Raw genomic sequence first — 12012 nt, forward strand, 5'->3', positions numbered from 1 at the left:
TCTTATCCAGATGTACAGGGGGCTGCATGGGCCCCCAGGAGCATGGGGACAGGTTACAATTGTGACCCCTGTAGGTACGCCCCTGAACTATGGTATAGCTACTTCACCACAGCCTATCCCCAATTCTGTATAAGTGAAAAAAGATGAATATTCATATGACTTGTTCCATGAACCGCCATCAACTGCCACACATCATGACAGATCATCAGTTGATAGATGAGGTGCACATGGACAAATTAATAATTTGATGATAATAGCTCTCAATCTGCATTTGCAAACTGATTCTACATCTTGTTAGTTTTGAGGAAGGATCTGACTGTTAGGCAGCAAAGCCACAACATGAGGTCCATTTCCATCTTTAGAACCTGGCTGCGAGATCTGCTAGTTTCTTACGTGGTAATCTGGGATTCCATGAAGATAAGGATGAAGACCAGTAAGGCAGGGACTACAGAGGCAAACATCATCCAGACAGGGAAAGGATCTCCAGTGCTGTTTAGTCCCATTGGTGAGATGAACCAATCTCGATTCTCGGGTCGGGAAACACTAAGACCCTTGGGAAGGGACAGTTTCTGAAAACACAAGGAATACAAACTATTATTTTTCTGGTTGGAACATGCATGTCAAAATGGGCATGAGCTCATTTTTTTTTCAAACAGTTTGGACTTAAATCCAGGCTTACCTTACATCTTAAACATTTTTTGCGTGCACATCTGAAATGGCTTACTTCGATTTCACTGCACACTGTGATCTTTTCACAATGCATTAGAAGCTTATTGGTTACCGTGCACAAATGTACCAGATTTTGCACTTTCCAGTTGGTTACCAGCTTCTCCAGATTCTGGCTGCTCCAATCTTAGTAGATTCCCTCATTGCTTCTATGTGTAATGTATGATTGTGTACAGTATATACACAAGGCAGCCATATTTGCTTGTAACATATTAATGCTCTGCCTTCTGCTTTGCAGTGTTAAGTGGTTATGTTTTACTGCTCCTTCTCACAATGCAGGTCTACGAGTCAGCCAATTTATTGAAAAAAACGCACTCCCTGTGTGGCTGATATCTCAATAGTTATAAAGAGAGATTGAAAAGTACTGCACTCAGTCACCAAGAACTCCCTCTAGTGGTACCGTAACATAAATAGGTAATATCAATCTTTTATCAATGTTGAAGTCATTATCAAATGTATTAATTCTCCTTTAGTATCTCAAAATATGTATTGCACAAACCATAATTTAGTTTCAATGTATGTACATGCATTAAGATCGCTTTATATACATTCCTACAATCTGAACAAATGTCATTATATTATATCCCATTACCTGGAAACAGGCTCACCTTTGTGTACGCATCTTTAATAAAGAAATCAATTGACACCATGATTAGAATGGCAATAGGGACACCAAAGTCTCCAATGATACGACGGAGCTGAAAGAGAAACATTTTGGTTACCTTACTGACAGATGCAAAAGCAATTACAAACCTAATGAGAAATAGCCTAGGTTCACACTGACAGCGGGATTGAAATCATGTGAGTTCAGCTGAACTCGCGTGATTTCATACCCGCATGTCAGTCCGGCTTCTGGGCGATTTCAGATACATCTGTGCGGGTTGATTCACAGATGTCTATGCAAATCGCACCCGAAGTTGCCAAAAGTAGTACAGGAATTATGTCTGGAAATCGGTGCGGCGCTGCAAAGTCGGCGTCACACTGATTTCGGACAGTGCTATTGCGGGCAATAGCAGCTGATTTGGCATACGATTTGACATGTCAAATTCCATGCCAAATGGCTGCAATGTGAGCCTAGGCATTATTGCAATTCCATGCAAATTTAAATGTCAACTGGCCGAAAGTAAACATTTGCGGGATTAGTAAAGTCTATTACACCCCTGATATAGTCGAAAGAAAGCATCTTAAGCCAGCTGTAGACTGGCCGGTGGTTGCAGGAAAAAAAAATTCCTTGATTCCCCCATCAACACAGTCAGTGGTGATTGGAGAATCCCTTGTGTGGAGCCATTGTGTTCTCTCGGCGGGGGGTCACAGGTTCATCGATTGATAAACTTGGATAAATTTAGCCTGCCCAATGCCCATACATGGCTCGAATCTCTGCTGGTCCTTGCTGAACTGGCCGAGATTCAAACCGCCTATGGCTGGTTTTAGGGGTTAAATTGTGATCTTGAATCGTTTGGGGAACTAAAAAGTCAAAGAATAGCCTGCTATCAAGTTGATGGCTGAGGCAGCTTGAACTTGAGGTTCATGAAAATGGGGGTCCTCAGATTGTCTAAACCAGTTCTAAATTTTGGAGCTCTTGGCTATCCAAAGAATTAAGTAGCAGGACGAACTTGATGGATTTGGTTCCCTACATGGACAGATTATTTAATTATTAGGTTGTTTTAATTGTTTTTGTTGGTATTTGGCATAAACACAACAACGGGATACCAGTGATGGATGGTCTTTTTGGGTAGTTTGGTGATTTTATTCCATAAATAGGTTTTATTGAAGATTTTCACACACAAGTCAATCAAACTGTAAGCCCAAACATAATCTTTAGTAGAGAAAATAAAGAAATGGACATTTACAAGCTTAAACAGCTACATGACATTCCCATGTTGTCCAATGAGGTTAGACCAGGGTAGTTTGGCGATTTAATATTTAAGGACCATCCTTACCTTGCCAGGGAAGAAGCTACTGTTCTTGAACTGACGCAGGAAGTAGGCGATAAAGAAGGCTCCAACCATGAGAACAAGAGAGAGCAGTGCTGTGTTTGGTTGTGGATGGTCTGGTAAAAGCGCTACAGATACATTATAAGACTCCCTGAGAGGATGTGCCAAGAAGATCTGTGTAAAAAAAAATTTAATCACCATGTCTTTATATTTTCTGTAGTTAATAAAACATGTATTATATTGTACAAAGTGCTTATACAAATTTGACCTGTTTCCTGTTAAGTAGGATTCAGCACACTATAAAAGCTGGTGCTACGTGTCCAGGAAGTTGTATGTCCTTGTGTTGAGGTAAGGAGGGACCCCAGCAATTGCTTTTTAGTAATAGGCCATTTGCAGTAGAATGCAGTCATTCTGGTAATTAATTAAACCCCTATTGCTAAGTCTATAATGCATGGTAGAGCACTTAAAGGACTGTTTAACATGGGTCCATCTTAGCTATCAAAGACAATAGCACATTAAGGGGTCCAGTATGCAGATACATTGATGATTTCCTTCAACCGTTTTGTCTACTGAGTTGGAGAACTGTGAAAATTCTCTCTAAGGCTCCTAGATGTGTACAGTTTGACCTGAAATTTCTCATGTTAAAACTGGATCAGCCCTGCAACTACATAAGAAAAGTATTATGTCTTAAGGTTAGTACTATTTTCCTGTAAGCTCTTGTAGACCCACAACATAGGAGGGAGATCAGGTAACAGAACTATGCGTAGGTACTAGCATTTGTTCGGTACAGTATTAAAGCAGCTACTTCAGCATTGTTTAGTTCAACTTTTAGAAATTGGTACTATGTCATTTTGCTGTCATTTGTACCCCAGTCTTACCTTGCCTACATTGGCAAACGTCTCATAGATGAAAATGAGTGAGATCAGGAAGGAAAAGATCTCCTGTGTGAATCGGGAGATGAAGCGAACCAAAAAGCTTCCTTCGCAGGCCACAACAATAATAACAATCAGGATTAGCCAGAATCCAATCCACACACGACCCACAATGTATTCAATGCCTTGGCTGTCACAGAACTAAGGGGGACAAAAAGTAAGGATTGTCAAACAATGACAATTAATATTTTTCCTTAAAATTTGCACATTGAACTTTGGGAAGTCAACATTTTGAAGGCTTATAGAAAAGCTGTAACATTTTCATACATTTTTTTGAGTAGCTGATAATAGCCTCAGAGTTTTTCTTTTTACCTTGTACAGTATATAAGTACTAGTATAGCCTGCAAACCAAAAGCACAATAAATTAAAATATCATTTAAAGTTTGACCATAATTTTAAAGAATATATAAACAGTCTAATGCCTTCAAATAAAATAGCTTGACATCCCTTTGGGGACGTAGGAACAGGTCAATGCGGGTCCCAGAGGTGGAAACCAGAGACACATGAGTCCTCAAAATGAGCTGAACACTATAGTAAGCCTGTAAGCCAATAAGCGGAAGCGCCACGTAGTGTTGGGCGTGCACATCTGGTGGAGGTGGTCTTGTTTTCCTCTATCCTTTCCTTTTGTCTCTTCTTCTGACTTTTCTACTCTGCTGTTCCCCGTTCTGTTTTTGTTTTAAACTCTAGATCTCCGCATGTTTACTCAGCCTAGGTAGCATACAGGGGTTAGGCTCTAGTTGTGGGCCTGTTATTTATAAACAGAAGTGGTCTCTTCCCCTTCTGGTTGGTGAGAAGGGATTCATAGAGGAGCTAGGTCCTTTACCTCCCCGCGCCTGTAGGCCTGATTTCGGGCAGAAGAGGGTTTGATGGAAGCTATTGTGGCCCCCCTCCCCATACGAGGCGCAAGGAGGCAGACCCTCCCTGAGAATTTTGACCTTTAACTCCGGGAAATTGTAGCAGATAGGAGTGAAAACTGGGTGGGCGAGTTTCCCCCCAGTGGAATTGTTGATCTACCTAGAAAGAAGTACCTTGATTCCATGTTATTAAGTTGTACCTTATGAACATGTTTATTTGCTCATTGTGGTCAATGCTTGACAAATATTTCCACTGCTTTTTTGTTGTTTGTTATGTTTGTTATTCTATACAAATAAATACAGATATATATATATATATATATATATATATATATATATATATATATATAAAAGCTTGAAATTGTCTTTTTTGTTTTTTTTAAATAAAATGTACAATTTTCAGTCCATATACTGTATGTTCTTACATGTAGGCCAACAATTCCATATGGCTCTGTGTGCTCAACTGATTTAGATATAAAAATCAAGAATGAAGGATGAGACTTACTTTAAAATAAGCTTCCTCAAACACCAAAAGAGGTCCAGAGAAACCTAATATAAGTAGAGGCTGGGCACCAAGGAAACAGAAGAGAATACCCTGAATAGCTGTGGACACCATCAGCTCTGGGACACCCATCCATTTCTGTGTTTTCTGAGCTGCAAAGAAGGAGAAACAGGTATATCTACATGATGTTTTTGAAATTGAATTCTCCTGAAATTTTCCATAAACTCCACAAAGATACAATATAAAACTAGAAGCCTATTTTTGCTAGATTTTAATCAGCGCTATGTAGAGAAGAGTTGAAACCATTGTTGGGTTTACATAACTATCTATGTCCCTGCTTGGGAGGTCTAATTTTACTATTTTCCATGCAGTACCAGATTAATAAGGGGGCAAAAGGGGCAATTGGCTGGGCCCTCCTGGCAGAGGAAGACCCCCTGCTGCCACTTCCTTTATAAAAAAAATGGAACTTATTTTTCCCTTCACTTCAGTAGTGTTCGTTGAGGAAATTGTCCGGTTTATAGCCTTTGCTGTCTCATTCCATCTCAACAGGCAGTTTTATTACATGATGAAGGGCTTGTCGATTCCTTTCTAGGTGGTCATGTAGCTATTAGAATATATCTGAGCATGATGTAGTTCGGGAGAATCATTCAACAAATTGGCACTGATAAAGAATTATCAGAGAACCACAATGACCCATGAAAGACTAAGTGCTATGTGCCTACTGGCTGTTGAAAGCAGTGTTCTCAAGATGACACAGTTTGATGAGTTAGAGTTAGTTAAAGATTTTGCAGATGCTAAGTGTAGGAAGAAAGACTTTTTGCAAATACTTTTTGCAAATATTGTAGTACAATGCATAACTGTGATGTATGACTTGCCAGTTCCAGTTACATGTGTAATGTGTGTTCTTACAGTCAATAAAATTGAGAAAAAAATCAGACAAGTGTCTTTTTCGGAACCTAACATATTTATTTAACCACTTGCTTACTGGGCACTTAAACCCCCCTCAGTCCCAGACCAATTTTCAGCTTTCAGCGCTGATGCACTTTGAATGACAATTGCGCGGGCATACAACACTGTACCCAAATGAAATTTTTATCATTTTTTTCCCACAAATAGAGCTTTCTTTTGGTGGTATTTAGTTACAGCTCGGAGTTTTATTTTTTGCTAAACAAACAAAAAAAGATGCAAAAAAATAAAAATAAATAAATCATGTTTTAATAGTTTGTTATAAAATTTTGCAAACGGGTCATTTTTCTCCTTCATTGAAGTGCGCTGATTAGGCGGCACTGATGGCTGCATTGGTGGGCACTGATGGGCTGCATTGGTGGGCACTGATGGGCTGCACTGGTGGGCACTGATAGGCATAGTTAAGGCGGCACTAATAGGCACAGATAAGGCGGCACTAATAGGCACAGATAAGGCGGCACCGATGGGCACAGATAAGGCGGCACTGATAGGCAAAGATGGGCACAGATAAGATGGCATGGATGGGTGGCACGGATAAGTGGCACGGATGGGTGGCACGGATGGGCACTGATAGGTACCACTGATAGATGGGACTGATGGGCACTGATAGGTGGCACTGATAGGTGGCTCTGATAGGTGGCACTGCTGGGCACTGATGGGCGGCACTGCTGGGCACTGATGGGCGGCACTGCTGGGCACTGATGGGCGGCACTGGGTCGCAGCACCTTTGAGGCAGATTGTGGGCACTGTGGGTGGCACTGTTGGTGGCACTGCTGGATGGCACTGTGGGTGGCATTGTGGGTGGCACTGTAGGTGGCACTGTGGGCACTATGGGCACTGATGGGGGGCACTGATGGGGGGCACTTTTATTCAGGATGGCACGGCGGTGGGCAGGTGGGCACTGGCAGGGGGCAGGTGGTCAGCTGTATTGCTGGCCGTGATCGGGACTGATGTCCCGATCACGGCCGCCGGTGATCGGCTTTTTTTTTCTCTCCTCGCGCTGTCAGCGCGAGGAGGAATAATAGCCGATTACCGGCTCCGTTCTATCACATGATCAGCTGTCATTGGCTGACAGCTGATCACGTGATAAGGGGTCGGGATCGACCCCTTGCACGGATCGGTGATCAGGCGAGTCTCACGGACTCGCCGATCACAGAGCGCGCCGCGCGCGCCCCTCAGGGGGCGCGCAGGCCGCTCGTATCCGGGACGACGTCAATAGACGTAGTCCCGGAAATGTAGGTCCGCGCTGATGCCGTCATTTGGCAATAGCGCGGATCTGTAGTGGTTAAACCAAATTAGGTTTTTCATTCATTTCAGTTCACTTTGTTATATAATTAAATTTTTTATGCACAGAAATCCAAAAGATTATGATTGTTTTCAGAATGAGTAAAGGAACTTTCTCTCAGTCCAGTGGGGACACTTGTTCTAATGACTAGTGAAAGGTGTGGTGGAAACAGTGGCTTAATTCTACGTGAGAGAGCAGAAAGAAGAAGTGACTAAAGCCCCATACACACTATCAGATTTTCTGCTGATTTTTGTCTTCAGATTTACCAAAACCATGTAGTGGAAGGGCCTGCCTGATTGCATACAAATTGAAACTCCTAAGGTTTGACCTCATATTATATGGTTTTGGTAAATCTGAAGGAAAAAATCAGCAGAAAATCTGATAGTGTGTATGGGGCTTAAATGTAGGGAAAAGAGCAAAGACAATGGAGAAGAGAGAAGGAATACTATGGAGGACAAGAAATAGCCTTCCCCTCACTTTGCTAACGGTATGCTACAAGTCTTACAGCATTTTCAGTGCACAGGCAGAGGGGCTTTTAGGAACCCAAGAATGGCGATGTGTATTACCCAATTATGCTGGCACAATGTCCAGCATCAGATATCACATGCTTACCCATTAATCCTCCAAAAGTGATGGCAGGGGAGAGGGCAGCAAAGTAAATGAAGATAACAGCAGCCAGACACTGCGGGCTCAGAGCATCGCGTATGTCACTGAGGTACTGGGGGTAACGTCGTTTGATGTCACGAATCAGACCACCAAAAGGTTTTCCTGTTCTCTGTAGGGGGTCTTCTTTGGGCTCCTCTTTAGCTTTTAGATCTGCGAAACACAAGGGAAGTAATGTTAAATATTAAAATTTTAAGCCATGCCAGAAATACATGCCTTACTCCTAAGAAGCAAAATGTACTGTTTCTTGCACTGATAAAGGCTAACAAGGTCCAACCAGCTCTTCTGTAAATCTGCAGTTACAGGTAAAATTTACCCACATGGCAGAAATATATAATTTGCATAGCCCTACATATGATCCTTAAGCAGATGTCAAGGCAGCACAAAAAAGACACATCATAGTGGAGAATCGCTTTCAATAGGCATTAAAACTGTGAAACTGCAATTCATAGCTTCTTAGCCCTTGTACACACGGTCAGAGATTCTGACAACCAAATCCGTCAGATTTTGTCCGACGGATTTTGTCCGATGGATTTTGTCCAACGGATCTTGTCCGAAACTGTTGCATACACACGGTCGGAAAAAGTTGTCAGAAAATCCGATCTTTCAGAACGTGATGACATAATTTCGTTACGATGGGACTACGTTCAGGCTAGTAGCCAATAGCTTTGATGTAGGAATTTGATCTGAGCATGCGTGGCACTTTGTCCGATCGGAATTCTCTACACATGATCGGAATATGTCCAATCGGAGCAGTTTGTCGGAAAATATTTCCAGCAAGTTGGAAAATTTGGTCCGACGGATATTCCGACAGAAACAGTCCGATGCATACCACACACAGTCGGAATATCCGACAAATCGCTCCGATCGGAGACATTCCGAGGGAATCTCCGACCGTGTGTACAAGGGCTTAGAAAATGCCCACCATGCTGCATTGATAATGTGCATTGAATAAATATTGCTATTAACCGTAAAAGTAGTTTGGACATGGATTTATGTTGAGTTCTCTGTACCTTTATGTCCACCTGGCACAATTTTCACCTCTTGGTACCTCTTCCTAAGCAGGTTCTGTTGAACTGGTACCAGATCCTTTAGTAGCTGTTCATTTGTTGAGTCCGTGGGAGGAAGAACTATGGAACAATCCAAAAAGGAATCTAGAGAGTGGAGAAGATCCTCGCGGCCACCAGCAAGGTACATCTCTGTTCGGAACACCTGCAGAGGAGAACATGTCAATAATTAAAAGGGCAATTTGGTTAACTGAAGAACGTTAATATAATAAAAAGGAAATCAGAAAGGATCGTTATAGGGTAATATCTCAGCACTATTGTATAATTTATCATTTTTAATAATGCTAAGCATTTTGCAGTGCTGTAAAGTATTGTTCTTTACCACATTAATGTGTATGTCTAGGCAAAAAAAAAAAAAAAAAACATTGCATGTACAGAAAAATACTTGATTCTGTAAAAGATGAGGAGAGGGGGAGGTGTTCTGTAATCCAGCAGTCGCTGACAACACTGCTTGAGAGTTTGGTGTTGTCAACTTACTGCAGCTGACTGGTTTTCTGGCAGATCAACAGGTATTTTTATGCTATTAATGTCAATATTCATTATTGAAAATAAAATAAAAAAATATCTTCTGAGTGGTAAATTTAGAGTTCACTCCACCTATGTATTAATAATAATTAGCGTTGCACAGATGTACAGATACAGGTTTTATCTGGCACACTACTCACTCTTTCAGCCATCATGCTAGATATAGCCCTCCCCACTTCATGGTAGCTGGTTGTGGCGTTCTTGGGGCCAAGAAGGATGAACATGAACCTGATAGGAAGGGGAGCCTCAATGACTGAGTCCAGATGGACAGCCTCCTTCAGACGTACGAAAGCCAGTGTTGGGGCCTCCAGGAAACTAGCACAGCCTGTGATGTGGGTAGATGATGGGGATAAGAATGGTATGATAAGAAGGACATGTCTGGAAGGTCCAGAGAAATAGTAAGGATGAGGAGAAGAGGGAAGCGTGAAGAATGAAGACTACCTGGAAAGTAGACGGTGATACAAGAGGAGAGAAAGAGCAGTTAAAAGACAAAGAGATACAGACAACACTCTTTCCTAGCCAATAATTTATTTTGGAGTTCATAATTCCCAACACATACAAATAAAAATAAGACTTATATATCAGCAAAAAAAAAAATACCCCAACCAAAATTCGTCCCTGATTGGCAGATTCACCCTATATGCGGTAGACGATAGTCTTTGCAAATTGAAGTTAAAACAGAACAATACACAAGCAGCTAAATACACAGCTGAATAAATATACTAGACTCAAACTTTTTCAGCTGCCAAAGATTTTTAATCCTGTGAAGGCCAGTTCTGACACTCACTCCTGTCAAAGTGCATAGTCAGGTACCTGCCTAAATGATTCTCTACCTCAGTTAAAGCCATAGAGATTCTGTGGCTTAATACAGAAACCTACTGATTAGATCATCACTCAACTCTCTTCTTCTATCAGCAAGCTTTCTATGGAGAACATAATGCAATGCAGTAGGTCCTGGCTGGCTGCTGTGTAGAAATTTACAGGAAGCTAATATAATCACTGATTTATGTATACTTTTTAAAACACATTTAGAACCTGTGTGGATTGGCCTTGGGCTTGTGTTGATGACGTCAGTTTGACATCAACTTCAGATGATTTGAGATCATTCAGAATTCATTGACAGGTGAATTTGCCAGCAATTGCCATCCTTCTAGACCTACAATTGACCTGCTTTAACTGGGTTTTGCATTCCTATAGACTTACATTATATGGGTAGGCAAAACTATTTAAAGTGAACAAAAGGCCGTCAATTCAGGCTCTTTATTCATTTTATTAAAACCTAACTGAATTAAATGGAACTCTTACATCTACCTACAGTTCTGATTTGACTGTTTGTTCTTCTATTAAAGAGAGAAGACTTAATAAAATAATTAGACTTCTAAATAGATGAAGTAATAGGTTTCAGTGAGGTGAAAGGTTAGACATGGTTCAAGTGGGCAATAAAGGAATATACTCACCAACCATGACCACTGAGGCTTCGGCATTCTCTGGTACCTTTTCGACCAGCTTCCCTTTGGCATGTGACTGTTGAATTGAAATAAATTATTTAGTCTAAATAAATGGTATACTGTAAATATTCATAAAACTATAATGCAGATGAGTGAATTAAAGGGCCAGAATTAGGTGGAGCCGGGTGGTTTGAGTCAGCCCCTGGCTTCTTTTATATCTGGGACACTACAACATAGAGCTTTCCTTCCATAATTCCAAGCTCTGTTCTTATCCGCCTCCCCAGTTTTGTTTGTTCCAGCTCCAATGTCCATAATATAAAATAAATAAAAACTCCAACAAGGTTAATGGGAACCCCTGATAATGGCCATAGCTGGTGTGCAGACCAAGGGCTTCAAAGGAAGAGAACTGACAAACAGAGTCATTGAGAGACATAAGAAACTGTCAGGTGGTTGAACTCTTCAGCATCTACCAAAACCTGAAATATCGGCTTTGAGTGGACTGTGCCTTTAAATGTTAACTCTAACAGAGCAATAGTTTTTGATTTTTAAATTCAAATACAGTGAAGGTGTCCTCCACTGCAACCAACAAACATCTACTTTTTTGGCAGGTTAGGAATTGAGAGCATATGCTGTTGGCTACACCATTATTTTCCTTTCACATCAACCTTGTGTTATGGGCAGATGGCCAATTCCAATGTACCATACAAATGGTGTTTTAATACCCTGCAATCAGATGACTAGACCACTTTGCCTACTGACCAATTAAGTCTCATTACTTGAGGGCTGATGATTGAGAATGTTCTTCTAAATCAGGGACACATAGGGGCATAGGAGACCTTTAAATAAAAGTCAAGACCCACATCATATAATATTTGGAATGTTGGTGCAGAGACCACCAGTCTTTTTTAGCTGTAAAATAAATGTAATATAAATGTAAATCAAACTAAGGAGGCTTTGTGCAATGCACTCCCTGATGCCAGAAGGAGAAGCAAAGAACTGATTTGTATTTCTCTACATTAGGGATGGGTTGAACGGACTCCTCTTTGGTTCGCACCAGAACTTTCGAACAACGCAAAAGTTTGGACCCGAATAACGGGACCCAAATGTCAA

At 41.2% G+C, this 12012-nt stretch overlaps 1 protein-coding gene across 4 annotated transcripts in view; it reads right to left on the reverse strand.

Annotated features, from left to right (window-relative positions):
• SLC4A1 (solute carrier family 4 member 1 (Diego blood group)) overlaps positions 1–12012 on the reverse strand; it is an 80436-nt gene that overhangs the window by 12953 nt on the left and 55471 nt on the right. For all 4 annotated transcript variants that reach the window (XM_077460051.1, XM_077460050.1, XM_077460052.1 and 1 more), the window contains 9 exons: positions 10912–10978; positions 9595–9779; positions 8876–9074; positions 7812–8015; positions 4952–5100; positions 3539–3733; positions 2667–2834; positions 1335–1424; positions 394–569 (listed from right to left, as the gene is read on the reverse strand). In XM_077460051.1, the coding sequence (XP_077316177.1) occupies positions 394–569; positions 1335–1424; positions 2667–2834; positions 3539–3733; positions 4952–5100; positions 7812–8015; positions 8876–9074; positions 9595–9779; positions 10912–10978 (1433 nt within the window). The remainder of the gene's footprint in view (positions 1–393; positions 570–1334; positions 1425–2666; positions 2835–3538; positions 3734–4951; positions 5101–7811; positions 8016–8875; positions 9075–9594; positions 9780–10911; positions 10979–12012) is intronic.

This window comes from Lithobates pipiens, unplaced genomic scaffold (assembly GCF_037356315.1).
Source record: "Lithobates pipiens isolate NorthernLeopardFrog02 unplaced genomic scaffold, aLitPip1_a1.2 Scaffold_28, whole genome shotgun sequence".
Lineage (NCBI taxonomy): Eukaryota > Metazoa > Chordata > Amphibia > Anura > Ranidae > Lithobates > Lithobates pipiens.